Source organism: Delphinapterus leucas, chromosome 11 (assembly GCF_059928025.1).
Source record: "Delphinapterus leucas isolate spDelLeu-1000000601 "Yukka" chromosome 11, BTC_Dleu_Yukka2, whole genome shotgun sequence".
NCBI classification, from domain to species: Eukaryota; Metazoa; Chordata; class Mammalia; order Artiodactyla; family Monodontidae; genus Delphinapterus; species Delphinapterus leucas.
In genome coordinates, this window is record NC_143139.1 from 21,254,541 (window position 1) to 21,278,850 (window position 24,310).

General features: G+C 43.9%; 1 protein-coding gene and 1 long non-coding RNA gene across 5 annotated transcripts in view; one reads left to right on the forward strand and one right to left on the reverse strand.

Annotated features, from left to right (window-relative positions):
* The window catches only part of LOC149747966 (uncharacterized), a 298,930-nt gene extending 285,096 nt beyond the window's left edge, over positions 1–13,834 (reverse strand). For both annotated transcript variants that reach the window (XR_016394885.1, XR_016394886.1), the window contains exons 1-2: positions 13,299–13,834; positions 4,171–4,341 (exon numbers count right to left, since the gene is read on the reverse strand). This is a non-coding gene — a long non-coding RNA (uncharacterized LOC149747966). The remainder of the gene's footprint in view (positions 1–4,170; positions 4,342–13,298) is intronic.
* LOC149747967 (uncharacterized) overlaps positions 13,096–24,310 on the forward strand; it is a 111,236-nt gene continuing 100,021 nt past the window's right edge. For 2 of the 3 annotated variants that reach the window (XM_089920400.1, XM_089920399.1), the window contains exon 1: positions 13,096–14,378. In XM_089920400.1, the coding sequence (XP_089776526.1) occupies positions 13,658–14,378 (721 nt within the window). In that variant the 5' untranslated portion in view covers positions 13,096–13,657. The remainder of the gene's footprint in view (positions 14,379–24,310) is intronic. The other variant, XM_089920401.1, reaches the window with a different exon arrangement.

The following is a 24,310-nucleotide window of genomic DNA, read 5'->3' on the forward strand; positions in this document are numbered from 1 at the left end:
CCTCTCCCATTTTAGGATTTTGAGGAATGAATTCATCCCTACTTCGTTCAGGGCTTAGATGTTTGTTTTTTTAGCCATGAGCCGATTTGGCACTATTTATTATAACTTTCATATTTTAGATTATCTTGTTAATATATATTCCAATGGAAGAACTTTACGAAAAACCTAAATTACAAATGTTACTTTACTTTGTGAGAAAAACAAAGCAACCAACAAATACACAAGAATATTCAGCAAAGAAGTACCATTAGATACGACACCAATTGTGGTATAAAAAATAAACCCTGAATATGTGTGTGATTCTACCCTCATTCCAATTTATAATTTTTTTTTTGAAATTCAATGATGTTAACCTTGCTTTATTCTTCTTTCACTATTGTATTATAAAGTGACCCTGGAAGAATTTTGTTTCTTGAGACTGCATTTGATCATAAGCAGAATTTGGCCCTAATTAAAATGGGATTATTATGGGATACTATATCAAAGAAATGTGCTTCTGAGGTGGGTATTCTTTTACTTGTTTTCCTTTAATAGATATAATGCAGGCCAGAACATATTACCCCTTTCAAATAACAACTCTTTGGAAAACATGTCTGGCTTTGGTAAACAGACTTTTATGTTTGAATGGAGGATTAAATTAGCCTTATCCATTTCTTAATACATAGAGAAATACACTAGCAGAATCAAAAAAAAGTCTAGAGTTTTGTTTTTGGAAGAAAATTACTTTTTGCTTATGTAGCTTTTGATTATTCAGTATATTTTGGTAAAATACTTTACAATAGGACATCTTGTGAAATAATTTTTGTAGTAGTTTTATAGAGTAGGCTAAGCTGCTGTAAGAAAAAGCACCCCAAAACGCAGTGGCTCGAAGCACAGTGAAGTGTGTTTGTCTCCCAGGTAACAGTGCAAGACAAGTGTCCCAGCTTGGTGGGCAGTTCTGCTCCAGCCAGTCACTGGGGACCCAGGCTGGCAATAACTCTGCCATCCACAGCTGGCTTGCAGGGTTGTTCTGGTCTAGGTGGCTACGTGGGGGAAAGAGAGGGAGTCTCAGGCCAGGGAGATCCTCTTAAGCAGATGAGGCAGAAGTTCCTCGAATCACTTGTACTCGTATTCCATTGGCAAGTACCCACTCCCATGGCCACACCTAGCTACAAGGCAGACTGGAAAATACAGTCTCTCCATGTGCCCAGGAAGAGGGGAAAAACAGAAACGATGTACAACTGCAGTCTCCGCGTATCTCTGGTTATGAAAAATTATGAATTACCGACAACATGCATTTCAAAGTCTCTAGAACGTTATACAAAACACAATAAAATGTAAGAAATAAACAGGTTAATTTTTTTCTATTATGAAAATATTCAACAAGGTAAAAACCAAGTCAGCTCTCTTTGATTTTATGTCACCACGTCAAAAAGATTTTTTTTGTACCAAACACAGAGAGGAAATACCCAACTTAAAATAAATCATGTTCTAAAAGCTGGGAATTCATTTTCTCATAGAAACAATGTTCTAAAAATGGCCAGGTTCCAAAATTACTTCAAAAGGGCTCATTTACCTCCTGTGGTACATCTGTATTGAAAAGGCAGTGGAACGCAACACAGTAGTGTAGCACTCAAAACGTGAGCTAGAAATAATTTTTTAAAATATTTTTAATATGGAACTTAAGTTTAATTAGAGAAGGACGAGGTGAGGGCCATGGGGAGTGGGAAATGAATACTTTAATGCAAAGTCAAAGCGAACTTTCAGACGTATTCTGGCAGTGGTTCTTCAGTTTGAAAACACACCAAAATGTGTTTTCCTCCTTCGAGGTTAATCATAAGCGAAATGAATATGCTTATCAGCCATGCATTACAGGTAGATTTCTGGAACAAAATGGGAGGGAGAATATAATGAACAGAGGTGTAGGAGGAGAGAAGTCTATAAGGTAACCAAGAAAGAGAAGGGAAGGGAGGAAAAATCTCACATGCTCATGTCTCTAGTCTACAAGGTATAAAGAAAGAGCTAAACAGAGGGAAAGACAAAGATGAGGGTGGAAGACAGGAACCAAGACTGACATAGGCATGATCTCTCAGGGGGGAAGGATGGGGACAACTTGGGATTGAGTCTTCCCTGACCCCATTTCCAGGAATTTGATTACTGACTGCAGTGAGGGTCTCAGATTAGAAGAGGCAGCATGCAAGCAACCATGGCTAGAGAAAGAATGTTCGCGATCTAAGAGGAATTTAGGGAGTGACTGACTTCTATTTCTTCTTTTGTTAATTGGCACAAGGAGAGTTCGTGGTTTAAAATTAAGAAAAGGAAAACATATCAAAATGAAAATTAGAAGAATCTTCATGGCAGAAAAGATACATCTGAACAGGGCCCTGATGAAGACACTCCTTTGCATCTTTGAAGTACAAATTTGTTTTCTTCTTTCTAGCTGTTCTATTTCATTACAACTTAATAGTTCCCCTACTGCGTACAACATGACTTCTGAAATGCTTGATCTTGAGTAAAACGGCAATTTTGAGCAGCTTGATCCGGGGGTAAGTCCTGTGTCTTAAGTACCGTGGAAGGCTGTTCCCCGTGAGGCTGACTGACTGCTCACAGACCACTGATTGCGGAGCTCACCAAGGGATGTGGTTTCTCTCGCTTGACAACCACACGTACTATAATCAGAGAGACATGACATGGGGCTCCTCTGAAATTACCTCGAATTGCCTTCCAAGCAGTACTTGGTCTAACAGTGGCTCTGGCAATAAGGAACCATCGCCATGGGTATCGACAGCCCACCCAGCCTTTCTGAAGCCTGAGTACGAAAAAATGATTTAACTTCGGAAAATGAAAGCACCATTTGAAAATAAATACAAATTCTCAAATTGGCTGCAAACTATTTAATCAAATGCCTTTTGTGGTTTCAGAGAATATGAAGACAACCCCAAACATGTTGACACAATTTCACAAATTTCTCTTATCCCAGCTTATTGTTGTCTTAAGTATTTTGCAGAGAGATACAAGTTTATGAGACAAGGAATCGAAATGAAGGTTAATAAATACAAGTGTTTGTTTGTATTCCATCTTGAGTCTTAACTCTGAGCCTAATTAGCTGCGTTATCTTGAGCAGGTCCTCAGACATCTCTGGATTTGATTCCTCAACTGGAAATCGAAGGGATTCGATGAGATGAGCTCTAAGACCCCTTCCAGCTCGACAGGCAGTAATTCAAGTTTTTTCAGCTTCAGCTTTGCCGTGACAGGGGACTTTACTGGGTTTTGGGAAGATGCAGCTACTGCTTCATGCCTATGCAATACTGCCCTGAACAGACATGTCACAGCTGCTCTGGTTCCTTCTGACAGAGGCTGCTTGGATGGGCGTGAAGCCAGTGAAATTCCAGCAATAAAGACTTTTGGAAAAGCTGCCATGTGACTCTTAAGGTTTTCCACTATAACCTGATGACCCTCAGCCAACTTTACAAAGTGATGAACAAGCATTCCCAGTCAACAAAAAGAAACCCTTCAACCATGGCTCAGCCCCTCCCTGCCACTGGAGCTCTCACTCAGAACGCTAATGCCAAAATACTGGTTTACCAGTATTTTTCATTTGCAGTAATAACCTCTGAGTAAGGAGGTTTATCAGCAGAATGGACCCAAAACAACAAAAAAATAAGTTCATGAAGAAACTTTTCTGTCTCATATTGGCCCGCCTGGTACCGGTGCTCATTTCTGAATCATCCCCAGGGCATCAGTGCCCTCCCTCCCGCTCCTGAGAAGCTAGGTTTCTGATCTCACACTTGACTCCCTGTCCCACCATTAGACAGATTCGGGAAAGCATCTCACTAAAAGATCAGGCCTCTGACCTGAAACTTCTGATTTCAATAGTAAGAGTAAGGATAAAGGCTACCTTGAACTGGGGCCTACTCTAGGTCAGATCACTCTATTCGGTAAACATTCTTTTATTTTTTTTAATTTTATTTATTTTTTTATACAGCAGGTTCTTACTAGGTGCCTATTTTATACATATTAGTGTACATAGGTCAATCCCGATCTCCCAGTTCATCCCACGAGCACCACCACTACCACCACCACCATCACCAACACAGGCAGAAACTGAGGCCCAGACAGATAAAATAAATTGCCCAAAGTCAGCCCCACCGGCCCCACCCTAGATGCTAATCCACTCACTTCACAGCTTACCTGAAGCCATCTACAGGGCTCTGTCCTCTGGGGTGGGTGAGAGTAGCCAGGAGGATGAAGAAGGGTTAGAAACTGACAACCAGCATTAGAAGACTTCAATATATTTCATCCTCAAAGAGTCTATCCTTTTGATAGCTGTCCTCACTCAGGCTCGGGTCTCTGAAGGTCGCTCTGAAAAGTGCATTAATTTGCTTTTCATTTATCTAACAAAGACTCACTCAAGCACCTCTTACATGCACAGTAACTACTGAATCGGCTGCTGGAGAGTAGGTCTGAAAGAAGAGGAGAGCACTCCAAGATGCTGTCCTCGCCCCAGGAGGATTAGAGTCCTGTACGCAGCCTGTCAGACCTCTTTTAAACCCATGTAACCTCCCAATGCATCTTCTCTTCTGCCTATGTTACCTTCTGCCGACATTAAGAAACTAGAATTATTAAATAATTCTAATTAATAAATAATTAAGAATTATTTTCTCTCAATTTTAGAAATTTGAATTTTAATCATTCATGTGAATTTTTCACTATCTCTAAAATATACCCTAAGGATGTCCTTGACTGCTCACAGTAAACTACTGGTTATGTGCAAAGTAGTTCTTCCTCCAAATCACCACTTCTTCCCTTTTCCAACTCCAGCCTATTAGAAAAACAGAAATTAAAACCACCTGCCTTGACTGACACTGCCATGGGGTCCCCAACGGTTTCCTTTTTCTGCATAACACCCAAGCCTGGGGGTTGATTGCTAAGGACTGGAATTTTAGCTCCCATATTTCATTTTGTCTTGCTCGTTTTGCTTTTGTTTTTAATAACTCCTTTTTATCCCCTTATTTGCTACTACATCAAATGGCCAGACAGAACTAGACCCCTTACCTACATGGACCCCCAGAGTGCAATCACAATTATTCTTTTATTACAGGAGTAGGGAAACTGACATGCTACTCATCTTTGATTAATTTCTGACACTTGGTTCTAATAAACAGTGGTTTTTGTTTTAACCAACACTTCCCTAGGGAACAGCAGGGGCTAAAATTAAAACACAGAACCAAAAAACATCTCTGCCCTGAGGAGAATAAAAAGATTTCCTTCTTTTGACTTACTCTCTGAAGGTACCCGGGGCTGAATTGATTATCTACTTCTGTCTAGAATCACTGAAGTATTATGCAGTTTTTTCTGCAGTTTGACGTGCTGTTGTGACCCCTATTAGTATGGGGACGTCCCAGTTTTGAGGGCAACAAGTAACACGGGCATTCTTCATAGGGCATCCACTCTTCGTCCATTTATTTGTTATAAAGCTCTAGTGGCCCATATTGCTCACAGGATAATGACGTTTTTGGAAACCAATGCTTAGAAATCAATATATAAATTGAATGCTACGAGTGAAGTCACAGAATAAGGTAAAAAATAAATAACAGAATTATATTCACTGAATATTATGTTCGTGGTACAAATTAAGCCTAACTCAATTTTCTTTTTTTTCCTGGATTTTTTAGTTGGATTTTTGAACTGCTGTTTGGGTCATTATTAGAAGCTGGAGCAAGCCTATAATGCCATGTCTCTTCTCTTTCTGTGACACCAATTATTTCAATTTATGATGCATATATTCAGAATATTAGAGCTAGATGTGACACACAAGGTAATTCTAGAAGCCCCTGCTGAAAGAACAATGCAGTCCCACCTGGATGTCCGGCCCTCTTGGAATAAATGCACGGAGGGTACACAGGGAACAGTGGAAGAGGAAAGACCTCTGTCAGACCACGCTTCCACCTTAGAAAGGTCCAGGAAGGCAAAGGGACTCACCCAGGGTGAAAAAGCTTATTAAGCAGAAGAACTAGCACTCACTGGGCTATTTCCTAGCATGGTCCCTTACCTGGTAAAAGACACGTAAGACCAGGAATGTCCTTGAAAATGCACACTGTTGTCTTCGTCATAGTTTACCTGTGGGTTATGTGCCCAATTTGCTTGTAAACTGACTTGGAAACATCAGTCATTCTCCAATAGTAGGTTAACTTATTTTGCTGGGTGAGCAGTCCATGACGAGGAAGCTGCGATGCTGCCGGGGCTGCCTGATCGTCACTCCTCAGCCCTCACCCGCAGCACGCTCTGGGCACCAGGTGAAAGGAACCGGCCTAACCCAGACCTCAATTTGCAATTCCCTTCTAATCTTTGCACCCTGAACCTTTGCCAGTTCTATGCTGCATTCTCTCAGCCCTTTTTGAGTCTTGCCTCACTCTAATTACAGTGGTAAAGAGTACAGATTTTGAAGTCAGACTTCCTGGGTTTGAATCCCAGCTCTGCCGCTATCTAATGATGGACTCTTGAGTAAATTACTTAATCTCTCTCCGTTTTGGCTTCCTAATCTATAAAATGGGTGTACTAGTATACCTGATAGGGTTGTTGTATTTAAAAAGTTATTATATGAGAGGTATTCAGAACAATGTTTGGCACAGAGTATACTGAATGGGAAAATTATAATTATTGGCTTTGTTTAAAGTATATTCTCACCTACAGGCCTATAGATGATGATGATAATATAATAATAATGGCAACAACAACACTTATGTACCAGGCACTGTGCTGAACGCTTTACACACATTATTCCAGTTAATCACAGTAAGTCTTTACGTGCTACTAATATTATCCTCTTCTCTTCTACCCCTTATTTTTTGCAGATAAGAAAACTAAGGTCTCAAGTAGTAAGAAGCAGAGTCAGGACTTGAACCAAAATCTGTCTTGGTATCTTCCCAATCTTTCTGAGAAAAGAGGCTTGGAGTTCTTTGAAAGTTCTTTTACTTAAATGGGTTGCCTTACCTCCCATACAGGTCAGGAAGACTGAAATCCCCACATAGGCTGAAGGGCAGCAGCAGGAAGGGAAGGGTCTCTCCTGGAAGATGTCAGTCATAAGACGATGACACCATTAATGTCTTAACCTGCCCACCCTGCCTTCCACCGTGTCACACGGCACCCATGTGGGCTGTACCACTGAGGCCACCCAGACCCCTTGCTTATTTGAGTACAGTATTAGAACACGTTCTGATTCCAGCCAAAGTGGTACTATTTGTTATCTCAGTGTCAGTAGTTCTGGGGAGTCATTTATTTCTACCCCAGCCTTAGGGTAAAGGGAACATCTCTTCCTTTCCCAGATTGGAAAAAAAAAAATTATGATTTTCCTCCCTTCCTTCAGAGCCTATAATAGCCAGTATTTTGCACTCTTGCCTCACACTCACCTAGTCTCAGTTGTCAATGTATCTTCCATTAGTCTAAACTGGCGTCTTCAGCGGAAGGTCTGGGGCTGAAGGACCAGGGGAGAGAGAGAAGGAAAGTGCCCAAGTTTGCTAGGGGAACACCATGCACAGCCTTGTCCCTGCTCCTGTACCACCTGCCCACACGTGTATCTCCTCTGGGGCTCTCTGCCCCCTTTACTCCCACACTGTACCCCAGAGCCTTCACCCAGCACCTCCCAGGACAGCCTTTGGGTGCTCCCCTGAAATGCAGGTGAATCAACAGCATGGCCTCTGTTTTTCCCTAAGACCCACCAATAGCACCCACGCTACACCTGGCTCATGGGGCTAAATTTAGGGAGGGGAATAGCATGGGAAGGATTTTTACTCTACTCCCTTTCCCCACACCCACCATCATATTTAGCCGTCAAACTATTAGAAGGTGTTGCAAAGCTGAAGTTGAATGTCTGTTATATTAAGAGTGGTGGAAAAAAGGATCTGAGGAAAAAATATATATATATATAAAACTGAATCACTTTGCTGTACACCTGAAACTAACACAAAATTGTAAATCAACTATAATTAAAAAAAAAAAAAAGAGTGGTGGAAAAGCTGTTTGAAGACAGACAAACACAGCTCCAGCGGCCAGGGGAAATAGAAACCCTAGTGGGCAGCTGAGGGGCTGACAGAGGAAAGATAAGCAAGCAAGTACATTTCTAGGGCCAGTGGAAGAGAACAAAGGGGGAGGTTAGCAAGTGGCCTCAGACATAAGCCTTAACCCAAAGGTCCCCTTGTCCCATCCCAGCCTGTCTGGATCTATCCTAAATTTTCCTAACATCCTTAGTTCCTTCCTTACTGGGCACTTCGCCTCAGTCACTGAAGCCACCACCAGCTGCCACTGCTTGGCACAAAAGGTAGGTGAGGAGAGAGGGAGTTCCCAAGCCTGTGCTGGAAGAAGAGACAGTCTCCGCACATCCCTAGTTGTGCTCTGCGCATACTTTCCTTTAGAGACAAGGCTGCACGTGGTGCTTGGTCTCCGCAGTTCTTTTAGTAGTATGCTTCAGTTGTTACAGGATCCTTAAGGGCTGGGTGTGGAGCTCTAACCTATCCATATATGATGTGTCATGGGTGCTGTCGGTACCCTTCTCAGATCCCTTCCTTGGGCCAGTATGTGCATCCCTAGCTGCTGTGAGTGTTGGTTGCTAAATGCAGCTGCCTCTCTCTCAGAGAACCACCTGTACCCTTGGGGGGAACGGGAGGTGCCTTGCATTAGGGGTTACCACCAACCTACAGCCAATGAGTGACTGATAATAGGAGTGCAAAAGGCCAATCTCTTTGCCCCAAGGAACCAACTCTGTGGTCCAATTCCTGCTCTAGAGTTCCCCACAGGATCATGCTAAAGCTGGTCTCCAGCTGAGGCCTTGTCTTGTCTTTGCTTTTATCCCCCTTACCCTATGCTACCTCCCTCGTTCCCCTTCTCCCGAGGCACACCCTCAATAAGTCACTTGCACAAGAATCCCTGTCTCAGGCTCTGCTTCCAGAGAACCTGATCTAAGACACATGCTCATTTCATGTTTATTAGAGGTCCTTTATTGTCACCAGAGCAATACATCTCTGAGAAAACCAAGGGTGAGAAGAGGAACAGCTTGACAGGACCCTAAGCCAAATTTGGACATACAATGCAACTCAATTTATAATATTCCTGGGCCTACGCCTAAATGAAGATTTACTTATTCATACTCTAAGGTAATTTTTCTCTTTCTACAGAATATGAGTTATTATACTTATTAAAAGAATTAGATGTGGAGCATTTATTATTAATCAATACATGTTACAATTCTTTCAAATGTGGCTGGATGATTCTAAATTATTTTATAATAATTATTCTTACTATGGTCATATAAATCTCACATTTTAAATCAGTTGTTGGGTTGTTTTCCCTCCAAGAACTATAAACTCTGTTACTGTGGATGATTGGGTCCCTGATAACGAGGCTCTGGTTAATCCAGCAGTGTTATAAACAGATCAGATTTCTAGTTTGCAATTAATAAAAATATAATTAAACCCATAAAGGCAAAGCAGAAGATACTTTAATCTTTCTGCTATGATTCAGCAGTCATATCGGGGACATCATTATAAACCTCAATTATAGCATTGGAGAAGTGTAGGGAGATTGGTGAGTGGCATTCAGGTGGAAAGAATGCCAGACAGTCCAGATTTTACTGCACGTATTTACAAAGATGCAACTTCTTAACATCAGGCACCACATTCACTGTTTTTCCCCAGTATTTGGATCCTAGTATAGGCTCTTGTGGAGGCCCCCCATAGTTAATCTCAGCTGACTAAATCCATTCTCCTAGCCTACAATTAAAAAACCAAGACTTTCATTTTCGTGGGATTATCCTCTCAGAAAACTTCTGCCTAAATAAGAAGTCAATCATATTTTAAATCCTATTTCTGAATATATTTGTATTTATTCCTTTTGGTATAAACTGTTATAGTTTCCATTTATAGTTTATGCTTTATTTTCTTTCTATATTGTACTTTGCTATTTAACATAATAAAATTTTAATCACCCTCCTGCTCCATCAAATTATTGGAGGCTCCTTTAAGGAGTTATTTATGATTTGGTCTCTAAACATTTTATTATTTTTTTAACAAGAAACTATCATTAAGTAAAAAATTCCTACAGATCTGAGAACTGTTGGTTGTTTCTAAAAAGGCCCTTTATGTGGGTCAAATAAATCACAATATTTATAGATCTTTGCAGTGTTTCAGTACGTGTACAAGATTTTCACTAGGAATGGTGAAGAAAACCGCATTTAATTGCTTTCTACACACATATACTGAAGAGAAGAGGAGAGATGATTTTTTTTTCATTCCAAACTTGTCAGTAACAGTGACTAAATGCAGGCTTGGTAAGATAGGCTGAATAACTTTAAATGATCCCATTTGTACAAATTTTAGTATATGACTTCAGGCTTCAAGGTAGCCTTGATATCACAAGATTGTTGCTGTAACTCCAGCTATTACATCTGTGTTTCAGGCAAGAATAGTGCTTGACTCAGCCCTGCTCATAAATGAGGACACACAAATGAGTTTTCCTGGAAGGCCCATATCCACATGGTCAACACTTAGTAACCCCTATCTGCAAGGAAGGTTGTGAAAGAAAACTTCTCACTGGGCACAAAATCAGGTTTCCATTACTAAGAAAGACGTGGAGAAAGGGAATGGGATGGGCAACTAGCATTATCTACCTAATTTTCTCTTTTAGCATCTCTTTCCTCAGATGGCCTGTGAGCTCATATTAATATTAATTTTGTCATTAATTTTTGTAAGCCCAGAACTAGCACAGTACAATATTTATTATGTTTATAAATTAATGACGAAAATGGCACTCTCAGCTCGTTATAGGTTAGAAGGAAGAAGATCCAAGGCAAGTATAACAGATGAGTAGATGACATGAATTTACTGCATTTTTACTATCATTCATTCATTTAATTGTTATTTCAACTAATATTAATTGAGTTCCCAGTCTGAGCCAGGCCCTGTGTCAGGCATGGAGGGTAGAGCGATAAATACAACAGAGCCCCCGGCTTTAAGAAGGGGGTGGGGGGGCGAAGTTGGAGGACGATAGTGAGGGCTCCACTGGTAAACAAGCAATTTCAGGGTCACATGGTAAGAGAAGTGAGGAGTGGTCCTGAGCCACCGTTTGAGGTTAGTAAGCTGTAAGTAGTCTGGGTGAAACACAGAGTGGGGAAAGAAGCAGCGAAAGAGAAGGGAAGATAGGTGGGACTAGACAATAAAGAAATGTGTAAGTCATACTCAGAAGTCCATAATTTACTCCTTCCAGCACACATACCTACTTGTTTCTGACAAAATGTTTGTTTCTCCCTTGGACTTCCTCATGAACGGATTTCCCGACACGTGGCCCTTAACAGGTCGGACCCACTGACAAGCTTCTTCTGGCCTAACCTGTAGTCACAACTGTGTTCCATGAGCCTTATCTGACATGGTACAACTGTCTTCCCAGCACCCCATCTTACAAGGTGGTGTTCCCTGGTGGGCCTGTTTGGGAAGTGTTGGTCCAGATACATATTTCTCAAGCTTAGCAATCTGATTCCACTGACACAATAAAGAAAAAGTTGCCAGGGATTTCCAGAGAAAGGAATTTATCCCCATATGTTTCTCTCCCTTCAGATTCTCTTCTTTTCTGAATCCATCCTCTCAGATTCTTTGCTTGAAAATCAAATCTGATTACATCACAGGGCTTGGAGTGCATGAATACTCACTCATCTAGTTAGGTTACTTTCAGGGAATATAATTAGAAAGCAGAAATAAGGGTTGTTTACAAATCCTGCCAAGGACATTTGGTGTGATCTCAGGAAGGCTTAACAGGGATGTGATTATGGCTAAGAAAGCTCAAAACAAATTATACTATATGCTGAGGAAAGAATGCATTAACCACATGGGGCTGAGGTAGGGAAGAGATTTTTCTGGGTTTATCCAGGCTGGACAGAGGTAACTTCACTGACTTCTGCAGCCACCAGTAAGGCACACTCTGATTCGGAGGTGGGGATACCTTATCAGGTACCTGGATCCTAGTGCTTTCCCTAAATAGTGGACACAGATATTCAATCATAGCAAATTTCATCTGATTTGAATGCTGGTCACATGAAAGGTAGCTGTCATGAGTCAGTCAACTTGTTCACCTCTGGATGCATGATAAAATCGAGGTCAGGACCCTCCTGGTGACCAAGAGAGACTAGATTAAGGTTCTTCTACTTGGTAAGATCCTGAGTCCTGGTTTAACAATAGCCACACTCCTTCCTGTTATCACTCATCCCTGTTTCAAGACCTCCATAAAAGAAGCATGACTATGGCAGATTCATTTTGTTGTGCAGTGGAGGCTAACACGACATCGTAAAGCAACCATACTCCAATAAAAGTTAATAATAATAAAAAAAAAAGAAGGATGACTATCACAGCAGAAAAAGGGAGGAAGGTCATAAAAAAGAAGGAGGGGTCAACATTGGCAAATGCCACAAAGGGCACCAGAAGATGGGGACTGAATTTTTCCATTAGATTTGGCAATTAGGCAGTGACTGGTGTTACTCAGTGGAATTAAAGGTTGACAAGGGAATGAGAGCTTAGGAAATGTTAACATTAAGGCTGGAAAACTCCTCAGGGAAGAGGATCCATGCCCTACAGAGTCTCTTAAAAAAAGTTCCCTCGGGCTTTACACTTGAATCATAGAGAACTTTTCTTGTCCCCAAATCCTCCAAATGTAGATTAGCCAAAGTGGAGTCTTACCATCCCTCTCCTCAGTTCACCTCTGAGGTAGAGGAACTAATGAGCTGTGCAATAACTAAAGGTCAAAATAAAAAGAGGAAGAAACAAAAAGCCTACAAACCCAAACTCCAAACAAAACAAATCAAGCCCTGACTAAGACGAGCGGTAACAAGTTGTGCTTCAAATGTAATATTCCCATTTCGATGATTAAAAAAGCAAAAGAGCAAAGAAAAAAAAACCCAAAAACTGAGTGTCTGGAGAATCAAAAGGGACATTTTATAACTGGAATGCTTCCTTGCACCTCATCCTCATCCCATTTCCCTCCAAACTGATAGCTGTTCCTGAGTTGTGGGCTTGTGTGAGCACAAGTCTGGCCCAAAGACTGGATTCTGTCTGGTGGCTAGAGTAATCGCATGCCGTAAAATAGAGGTGGAATGGTGAAAACAACACACACATCTGCGTTTCCATATGAAAGCACTGCTTTCCTTCATTGACAATTTGCTATATTTAAAGGTAGATGCGTGTGCATATGCATATGCGTGTGCGTGTGTGTGTGTGTATGTGGTGGAGTGGGGAGCGGTTTTCTGAATCTGAGCCCAGCTCTTTCTAAACTGGGTTACTCACGTCTGATTCATTCGCTGTGTTTTTCGTCTCCTGTCTCTGTCACTGCCTGCTGCTGAGAAGGGGGTCGCTGAATCATTGCCACTCCAGATGAAAAGCAATTCAAACCCAGTCCTGAGGGGATGGAAGAGCTTTTTTTTTTTTTTTTTTTTTTTAAAGCGTCCTTAGAAAAAGCCTCCTACTTTCCGGGGTGACGGTGGAGGGCAGTTTTGCAAGTCTCATCCCCAGGCTATGGAAGATTTTGCTCCGTGAGAGTCAGCGAGGCACCGGTCATCTCACCATTTTTGGCTTTCAGGTCCACGGGCCTCGGCTGGCTGGGGGTGTGCGACCGGCCGGGTGGCGTGGGGGCCGTGCCGGGGGGTATGGGGCGGGGGACCGACAGCCCGAGCGGCTGCGCCACGCTCCCCGCCGCTTTAAAAGCTCCCACAATGCAGCGCTGGCGTCCCAGTTCCGTTACACTGTCTCCCGGCGCGGGCGAACCGGCGAGGCGCGGGCGGGGTAGCAGGGGAGCGGCGGCTGTAACCCGAGCGCCCGGCCGAGGGGGGCGCCCCCGCGCCGCCGCTCTCGCGCGCTCAGCCAGCGGCCCGGCGAAGGGGCGGAGCCGCCAGCCGCCCGGCCCGGCCCCCGGCCCGGCCCCCCGCCCAGAGGCACCGGCCGCGGGAGCGAGCCGGCCGCGGACTCCGCCGCCTACGCTCGACCTGCGTCCCGCACCGCGCCCGCCGCCCGGCGCCCGTCTCCTTGCCCAGCCTCGCCTGCCCGCTGGCCCGCGGCATCGGCGCAGCGCTGGGAGCGGCTCCCGCCGGCGGTGCCGCAGCTGCCCGCGCGCTCGCACACCCAGGCACCCCCGCCCGGGGCGTCCGCGCTCACCTAGCGCCGGCCGGGAGGTGCGCGGAGAGGGCGCGCCGGGGAGCTGGGGCCTCCCGCCGGTGCGGGGCGCGCTGCCGGAGGAGCGCCGGGGAGCGAGGCGCGCCGGACTGCGTGGCCGGGGACCGGCGCTGGGCGGCCGCCGGGCGCCGCCGCGTCCCCAGCGCCCCGGCCGGCCCCGCGGGGCGGCCTGCGGGGGCGGCGCAGTTGCGAAACTGAGTAAGTATTAACTTTACTAGGCGGCCGAGATCTCTGGGCAGCGTCCGGGACCCCTCCCTCCTCCTCCTGGAGCCTCCGGGCTCCCCCTTCCCCGCCCCTCTCTCTGCACCTCGGATTTCTTCGTCCGATCTGCCCCCGCCCCGCCGCCGCCGCCGCCGCCGCGGGCTCCAGCTTCCTCCAGTTCACCTTTTCCCCGCTGTCTCCCCTTTGCGCGTTCTCCTCGCCGCACACACGCGCTTTGACCGAGAGTACGAGCTTGTTTCCAGCCTCTGTTTCCTCCCAGTGTCCTTGGCTGGGGAGTTTAGAGGCCACTTTTGTTGGAAAGGGAAATGTATGTCTGGCTTCTTTAATTTCGCTCCAAATGGAAATCGGATGTTCGCTTGCCGAGCGACTGCTTGGTGAACGCTTATTTTTTTCCTCTGAAAAGATGATTGGTTTACAGGTTTTTAAATGTTGTTTGAACGATTAACCATCCTCGGTGCCTATTTCCCCTTGCCGCCAACCCGTCTGGGGAGAGGAGTCCAGAAGAGGGGGACTTTCAGAGTAATTCCGTTTTGCAAACTAGAAACTTTGAGAGGGTACGTCGCGGAGAGCTTAATAAGATTGAAGCCAAAGGGACGTGAGCTTTGAATGTGGGGTTCTCGTGTATCACAGGATCTTTCACGCCAGGTACCTGGGCTCGTAATCGAGTGTTGCGTTGTTATTTTGGCATCCTAGAGCCGCCTGGTTGCTGAACCACTTCTTTCTTAGCATCAAACGGCATCTTGAGCAGTGCAGGCGTTGGCTATAATTGCGGGTCAGTATTGCCCCTGATCTTTAGGCATTAGACGGGAAATAGATGCAGGGCACGTTTCATAGCTGACTTAAACCCGTCAGGTTAACCTTGTCAATACATCAAAGCATTGCGTTAAAAAAATTCCTCCAGCCTGATGACACAGAGGGACGAACATTTATGGATTTTCCAGTGTAATGTGCCTCAGGAATTCTTCGTTAGATCTGTTTTGTCTGCAGGAAGCACCTTTAAATATGGATAGATTTCTGATTTTCTGTCGGTGGGATTAACCACCCATTCTGGTAGAAGGCCCCAGGTAATCTTTTATTTATTTATTTAGTTTTGGCTGTGTTGGGTCTTCGTTGCTGCCTGCGGGCTTTCTCTAGTTGCGGTGAGTGGGGGGCTACTCTTCGTTGCTGTGCGTGTGCTTCTCATTGCGGTGGCTCCTCTTGTTGAGCTCTAGGCGCGCAGGCTTCAGTAGTCGTGGCACGTGGGCTCAGTAGTTGTGGCTCGCGGGCTCAAGAGCGCAGGCTCAGTAGTTGTGGCTCTGGGGCTTAGTTTCTCTGAGGTATGTGGGATCTTCCCCGACCAAGGCTCGAACCCGAGTCCCCTGCATTGGCAGGCGTATTCATAACCACTGCGCCACCAGAGAAGTCCCAGTCTTTTATTTTTTAATTTTCTTTTTTCTTAAGTCTTTCATCTCTGGGTTGCCAGGAGTTGGCAATCATGTTGTGAAGGAACAGAAAAATGGGAAGCTTTCTTAATGGATTTTCAGCATCCCGTCCTTTGCCTGGGTGAGGCAGTAGTGAATGCCAGCTAGCCCTCTGCAGGGAGAGGTACTGCATGGACACAGGAATCAGGAGGCAGGACAGAGCAGTATTGTTTTGGAGGATGGTTTGTGTGAGATTTTATCTTTTAGCTGGCATATCAATTGTACTTTTAATTCTATTTATCCCCATGGGGAACTATCCCAAACCATAAATATTATATGTGACCATACCCCACTTAAAGAAGACTGAACATAATTTGATGATTGGACTTTTGAAGGATCAGACCCAACAAAAATATAATTTGTAATGTAGACGGTAAAACCTTTCAAAAATCCTCCCTTTCCTCATTTTCTCTCCTTTTAAGAGTCTTAAGACCGTACTCTCGATACACAGTTGGCAGTAATGCATTGAATTCTTTCTAGGTTCATTGGTAAGACCTAATTTGGGGGCTTCAGTAGCTGAGGGGGACATCAGAGAGCTCAGAGAGGGAGGAAATCATGGGACTGTGCAGGGAGGAAAGGCATTTCAGTTTGCTGAAGTGGCAGCATGCTGCAGAGAAAAGCAGTTTAAAAGAAGTGAGAATGTTTAGATTGTTTTTAGTGTGCATGTTTCCTGAATTTGTCATTCTGTTGAGATATTTAGGAATTGCAGAATTTAAATTCTGTGAGGTTGTGGTATCATTTCTTTTTGCCTAGTATTTTATTTTTATTAAGGTTTCGATTTTTTAATGTGAATCTCAATGCTTGGCTTTTGTAGCCTCTGTACTGTGTGGCTTGCATTAATTTTTGACTTGAATGACTTGGTCATTTTGAGAAATGATGAGTGTTTCAGAGTTTCTTACTCATTAATTGATCTGTCTTATGTTGATGTAGGTAATGAGAGTAAAAATGTTCAATGTTGAATATTGTTACTCTTTCCATTATGGCTGATTCCTGGCATAATGGGTTTGCTCATTTATTGTAAATCATTAGGGTCCTAGATATCTTGCTAGTGTTCAAAACATAGCAAAACTCTTTGCGGGTAGCAGTGGAGTGGAGATGGGAGTGGGATAGGAAAATATTGTGCATCGTAACTCTGAGGATTGGATTTTTAAAATAATGTATCACCTGTTTTCTCTTCTGCTAGCTTGCTCCAACCCTAAATGGATTTCAAACTTCAAAGCTTTCTGCAAAATGGGGATATTATTACTAAGAGCGATGCTGTGACAAGTAGAACACCTAACGTGGTGCCTGGCCCATCTTAGCCAGTAAATGGCAGCATCTGTGACTTCTTGAAAACTGAGCTCATGATTACTCAACCTTTCAGACTGTTCCTCCTCAGTTTTTCATCTCATCTATCTAATGAGTGGCTCAGGCCAGAAGGCTGGAGTTATCTTCCACTCTGTGTTCTGTTCTGTCACCCCCCAGCCAACCAGTTTGTCACAAAGTCCTGTCTACTTTTTGGGCATCATCTCTTTCAAACCTGATTTTCTTTCAAGCCTGATTTTCCGTCTCCACTATGCTCCCATCCTGGTTCAAGCCACCACCGTCCTCTTTCCCACTGCAGAGGCCTCCGGCTCACACTCTGCCCTTACTTCCAGTCCCTCTTCCACCAGCAGCCAGAAAGAGAAAAAAGAAGTCACTTGCTCTTTAAAGTCTTCAGAGTTCTTATTCTTGGAGTAAAATATAAAACCTTCAACATTCCTAGAAGGTCCTGTGTCATTTGGTCCCGTCCCCCATTTTCATCTCTGGCCAGCCACGTGATTCAGCTCTCTAGCAGACTCACCTCAGGGCTCCTGCTGGTGGTCTATTTCAGGACCACCTCCTTGAGTAATTTCTCATCCTTGGGTGCTGGTTCAGATATCCTCTATAAAAGTCTTCCCTGAGAAGGCCACCCGTGTCGTCATGCGACTTAGAACCCCTTGATTGTCTCCCTCATAGCAGTTATCTTTTCCTTCTTAATATTTACCACAGTTTATAATTATGTGTTATTTGTTTAATGTTTCTCTCTTGCCCCTGAGGGCAGAAATAATGCCTGGTTTATTCACCAGTCTATACCCAGTGCCTGGTGTGTATATAGTAAATGCTCAATAAATAGTTATTGTTGTAATGAATAAGATAGTAATACAACTTGTGATTTGTATATTGATTGCCTTCTTTATCACTGTTAAATCTGCTTCTAACACAAAAGCAAGCTGGTTGTCTCCTACATTCCTTCTTTTTTGTTTTTATGTATAACATGAAATATCCTTTGCAGATATCAGGTAAAATGAATACATTGGAGCTCTGTGGAAAATTCATAAATAAATTGAGACACCTTTTAATTGGTGTTACCCTTGTGATTTTCTGTTGTAGATAATCCTTTTTCTAAGTACATCATTAAAGGAATTATGGTTTTTTCATCAGCACAGGATTACTGAAAGTAAAAAAAAACTTACCATGTCACATTATTTTGCACATGTCATATGATAACATGTTAGTTAGCAGCTGTGGATTGCACCAGTGCTCGAATTCAAAGGAAGAAAGGGCAAACTGGAGTAGAAAAAGGAGAGTTATAGTTCTAAGGATGTTTAGTACTGTCCAGCTATTGCTGTGACTTGAATAAATAACTAGTGTCACTTGGCCATTTAGTTAAGGTAGAGGTAGTTGCTTAAAAATGGGAGCCACCTAGAGGTCTGGAAGTTCTTTTTTCCCTCTCACTAAAGCAATTCCTTGCTTTAGCCAAAAAAGTCTCATGACTTTCCAAGGCCAAGGAAGGCTTAAAGCTTGGAGTGTTTTTGTCATGTGGTTGCTCTTTACAAAATATTAGCTTGATGTACTATAACTCTTAAGTACTTGTGTCTTGATTAATGTTTCTGGCCTCTACTTCTTACATAATCACCCACATTTTCTTTTGACTTTAGTTTTTTAGGGCTTTAGTTTCCTCTTAGAACTTTCCCTCACACCCTAGAGTGAAGTAATTCCAATTATTTTCTAGTTTGGTATCTGGTGGGTCACTAAGTGTACAGGGAACTTGGGAGTTGATTGTAGGATTTATTTCTTTGCACTCAACCTCTAGGTTTCCCCAAAATGTTACACGTCTTTGTGGTTTGGACCCTGAGATTTTGCCAGCCAGAAGCCAGATGCCCTTGGGTTGGGAGAGCAGAGCAGGGAGGATTAACGCATTTTTAACCCCCTATTATGTGCCAAGTTCTGGGCTAGGTGCTCTCACAAAAGAAGAGCGAGTAGTTCACCTGGTCAACATCATGAAGAGGAATCTTAAGCTTTTCATACATTTGCTTCACTCAAGGAAGTTGTCCCTGTTGTTTCCTCATTTCCCCACCTTTTATTTTCTAGTCGGGAAGGCATGACAAGTAGAGATGTCCTGTCTAGCCAGACCCTTTACCTCACCTTGGTACTTATTTAGATCTGATTTTCCTTGTATAAAAATACTGGGAGTGGGGCTGGAGAGGGGCACACCATGTGATTTGCCTTTGTGGGAGGTCTTTGTGCCCCCAGGACATTTGCATCAGGAGTAGCCACCATATGCCCGAGAAGAAAGTTCTGGTTGGGAGCCCTTGTTATTCTTTCCCTCAGGTATACATGCTTACAGGCTACTTTGGGTGACCTTGAACAAGTTTCCTGGAGCTTTTTAGCACCAATAATATTTATTGCCTATTTATTTCACAGCCTTGCTATAGGATTTAGAAGACTTATTTTGGGCAATTTTTTTTGTCACATTCAGATGTATCACAAATCTCATTACAGTTAACTCCAGGGCTGTCCTGGTTTTAGGCATTGAGAAAGATATTTTCTTATTCAGCAGTGTATTTTTTAAATTTCTTTTATTTTTGCGGTACGCGGGCCTCTCACTGTTGTGGCCTCTCCCGTTGCGGAGCACAGGCTCCGGACGCGCAGGTTCAGCGGCCATGGCTCACGGGCCCAGCCGCTCCGCGGCATGTGGGATCTTCCCGGACCAGGGCACAAACCCGTGTCCCCTGTATCGGCAGGTGGACTCTCAACCACTGCGCCACCAGGGAAGCCCAGCAGTGTGTGTTTTATTCTTTGTTTTGATAAGAAATCCGATATAAATACAGGTTGTAACAAAAGGAGAATTGTGATAATTTTCCACCAGGTTTTATTCATGTGGGTGATATATTTTGTCACTCTTGTTAACTCTCATAGACTTCGGAGTGCTAAGTCATGTTTATCTTTAATTATAGTAATTTTATTATTGGAAGATCGCTTTAAGTTATTCCAGATATAAGTATATACATTGAAAAAATTAGGGTTCTCCTAATGGATAGATGCTGGACAGAAAAGTTCTTACTTTTTTTTTTTGATTCAGATATTTACTGAGCAGCTAAGGAGATACAAAGGTGATTAAAACATGGTCAAATGGACTTCCCTGGTGGTCCACTGGTTAAGACTCTGCACTTCCAATGCAGGGGGCGCGGGTTGATCCCTTATCGGAGAACTAAGATCCCACATGCCCCGCAGCACGGCCAAAAAAAAATGGTCAAAGACGTGAGGCAAGTGCACAAGTAATAGAAAGCAAGTATAAGGCTCACAGAATCAAAGTGGGATTTTAATTCCCCAACCAGGGATTGAACCCAGGCAGGCCCTCAGCAGTGAGAGCAGAGCGCAAGTCCTAACTGCTGGACTGCCAGGGAATTCCCCAGTAAGCTCTTACTTTTATTTTTGCTTAAAATATTTGAATAGGTCTATAATCTCTGAACCTAGCTCATGCCCTCCATTGTAATTTGTCTAGTCTTGATTACCTGTCTCTTCTCCTGTTATAGTCTACTGAGTATGGACATACGGTGCATATTTGAAAGAGTGCACTTCAGTTAAAAGCCTGGCTAGACCTGGGTAGCCTTAGGGGAGCTATGATACTGGCCCAGCCTCATGTTTCCTGATCTTTAAATGGGGCTACTAATTTGTCACTCAGGGCTAGTTTGGAATAAAAGAGGTGTCTGTGTGTGTCTCTGTATGGAAATGAATGTATATGAAGTGTCTCAGTGAGGAGTTAGCACCTTTCCCTCACACAGCTCCAGTGAGCTCTGTCTGAACTGGGAGTCTGAACAGGCCTCAGGGCTCTTTGTCTGTCCAGACCGATGGTCTGGGAGCACCTGAGTTAGAGAAAGCACTGTCAGTGTAGATCATCCAAGGGTGGGAGTAGAACGTTTGCTAGTTGACATGGAAGACCCTCCCCACTCACCACAGTCTGGAGGTGTCTATCTCCAAGGCCTTTCTCCATTGGTAATGCCTCCTCTCATTGAATTTCAATCTCACTTCCCCTTGGCTCCTGACCCTCAGCGTGGAAAGAAAATGCTGAGGTCTCTCTTGACATTGCTGCTCCTTCTAGCTGTCTCCTCTCTCAGCCACCTTCTTACAGGAGCCATCTATGCTTAATACTTCAGCCACATCGCCGGCCAACTCGCTCTCCAAAGGTACCATTTGTTAGAAACATGTCTTGCCACAGGTACCAATATCTTAATTGCCAGAATCAATGGAAGCTTTTCACCCCAGTATAACCAAAGCTTTCTGTAGCGTGTTCATGCTGTTGAGTGATACCCTCTGTCTTTTTTTTTTTGGCTGCGTAAGGTCTTTGTTGCTGAGCGCAGACTTTCTCTAGTTGCACCGAGTCGGGGCTACTGTTCGTTGCGGTGCACGGGCTTCTCATTGCAGTGGCTTTTCTTGTTGTAGAGCACAGGCTCTAGGCTCATGGGCTTCAGTAGTTGCAGCACGTGGACTCAGTAGTTGTAGCACGTGGGCCCTAGAGCCTGCAGGCTTCAGTAGTTGCAGCGTGAGGGCTCAGTAGTTGCAGCGTGCAGGCTCTAAGGCATAAGGGCTCTATTAGTTGTGGCTCGCAGGCTGTAGGACTCAAGCTCAGTAGTTGTGGTGCATGGGCTTAGTTGCTCTGCAGCATGTGGGATCTTTCCGGACCAGGGATCGAACCCATGTCTTCTGCATTGGCAGGCAGATTCTTAACCTTGCGCCACCAGGGACGTGCCTCCCTCTGTTTTGAAATTTCTCCTTGGCTTCCTTGTCACCACTCTTTCTTTGTTCATTCATTCATTCATTCGAAATGAACTGCATGCCCTTCCATGCATGGGGCTGTAACAGCACAAAACACATAGAACTCCTGTACTCATGGAAAGCATACTCTATTAGGGGGAGTTAGATAATAAATGAATGAGTAATTTTACATTCTTTATATAATGATAAATGTTTTGGAGGAAAAATATATAGCAAGGTGGAGGAATTGAGAATGCTGGGGGTGGGAGTGGAGGTGTGATTTGGTATTGGATGGGCAGGAAGTCCTCACTGAGGAGAGCACATTTGAGTAGAGATGGTAATGAAGCAAAGGAGCCAACTCTGTAGCTGTCTGAAGGAAGACACTCGAGGTCCAGGGGACAGTGAGTGCAGAGGCCCTGGAGCAGGTGCATACGGGTGTGTGCACGTCAGAGCAGCCAGACCAGTTGCAGGAGATGAAGTAAAAGAGGTAATGGGGACCCCTACACTAGAGCCTTATTGGCTGTTACAAGGATCTTGGTTTTTACTCTTGAGTGAGAAGACTGTTAAGGGTCTTGAACAGAGGAATGAATGAATTGGAGAATAACGTGGAGTAGTCGGCAAGAGTATGACTTCTGGGGCTGGCTGTCTGGGTTAAGATCTCAGCTCTACACTTACTGGCTCTGTGACTCTGCAGTAGTCCAGTAACTTCTCTGGGCCTCATCGGTAAAATGGGAGTAGGAATGATACCTATCTCCCAGTGTTGTGAGGTTTCAATGAGTTAATATTTGTACAGAACGGAGCATGGCGGATCCTAAGTATTATAAAAGTGCTTATTAAATAAAATTAGTAAAATTGAAAAGGTTCACATTGCTGTCATGCGGAAAGGGCTTGTCAAGGGAAATTAAGAAGTAGGAAGCCAAAACATGGAAACAGCCTAAGTGCTCATCAGTGGATGAATGGATAAAGAAAATGTAGTGTGTGTGCGTGTGTGTGTGTGTGTGTGTGTGTGTGTGTATATGTACTTTATATATATATATATATACATATATATGTATATATATACATATATATGTATATATATATGTATATATATATATATATACAGTGGAATATTACTCTGCCAGGAAAAAGAAGGAATCCCGTCATTTGCCACAAACATGGATGGACCTGAGGACATTATGCTAAGTGAGATAAGTTAGAGTAAGACAAATACTGTATAATCTCACTTATATGTGCAGTCTTTAAAAATTTCACAAATGAGGGGTGGGGATGGAGAGGTGGGGGGGTAAAATGGGAGAAGGGGGTCATAAGGTACAAACTTACATTATAAGTCCTGGGGATGTCATATATGGTATGGTGACTTAATAAAAAGAGAAGAAAAAAAAAAAAGAATTGAAGCAGGAAGACCAGTTAGGATATGATTGCAATAATTCAGGCAAGGGATGGAGTAGATAAAGTGCTAGTGGTGGAGGTGGGAGAATCGTTGCGTAGTGGTGTGTTTGGAAATGGGGATGACCTATTGGCTGGAGGGTGAGATCTGCTTTTCCTTCCATCTCCGCTCTTTCAGACTAAGCCTTCTTTGCTGCCTCCTCTCCCTTTGGGTTTGGCTCTCAAACACGGGTACCATTTGGAAATAGATTGGTTGTCATAGAGTCTAGGTTGTGGGTATGTCTGGTGGTCAGTGGGCAAGGGCTGAGACGGGGGTGCTCAGCATCCTTCGTGGTGAAGCCTTGTCCCTTGTACTTTGCCAGCAGCATGCTGGTTGAGAAATGCTGCTTGAGACCTTCCCTCCCTGCCCCCCAGGTCCAGGATTTCTTAACCTGTTGTTCTATGTGGGCAGCAGAGGGCCTATAAGCTACCTGGAATATTTTCCAAGATGTTTTTTGTTTATATGCTCTGTACTCTGACTTCCAGACCCCTCCCCACTGAACCACACAGCAATCCCTTTGGATCAGCACGCCTCCTGACTTCTTCCTTGATTTCCTATCTGGGTTTTTGGCATCATCCTCCACTTTATTCCTAATCTTGACTTTCCCGTGCCACCTCACCTTGACTAATTCATCTGGTTGTGATTGTACCTTCTGGATAGCTCAGGAAATCTTTTCCATTTCTCCATCATTCACTACCCTAATTTAGCATCTCTCATTTAGACTGTTGCCGCTTCACTGGTCTTCCCACCTGAGACCCATCTTCTACATGTCGCCAGATGAGCTTTCGGACACACAGACCTCACTGACTTGCGAAGAACTCAACTCCATCTCTGCCTACAAGGTTGAGTTCTGACTCTGTTGCCGCCCACAGGAAATTTGGCTCTGGTCCCCTGCCCTGTGGCTGCCCTCCCTCCCTGCTTGGCTGCCCTCCAGCTCTCCCTCCCTACCCATCCTCATGTGCCAGGCTCTAGCGGAACTAAAT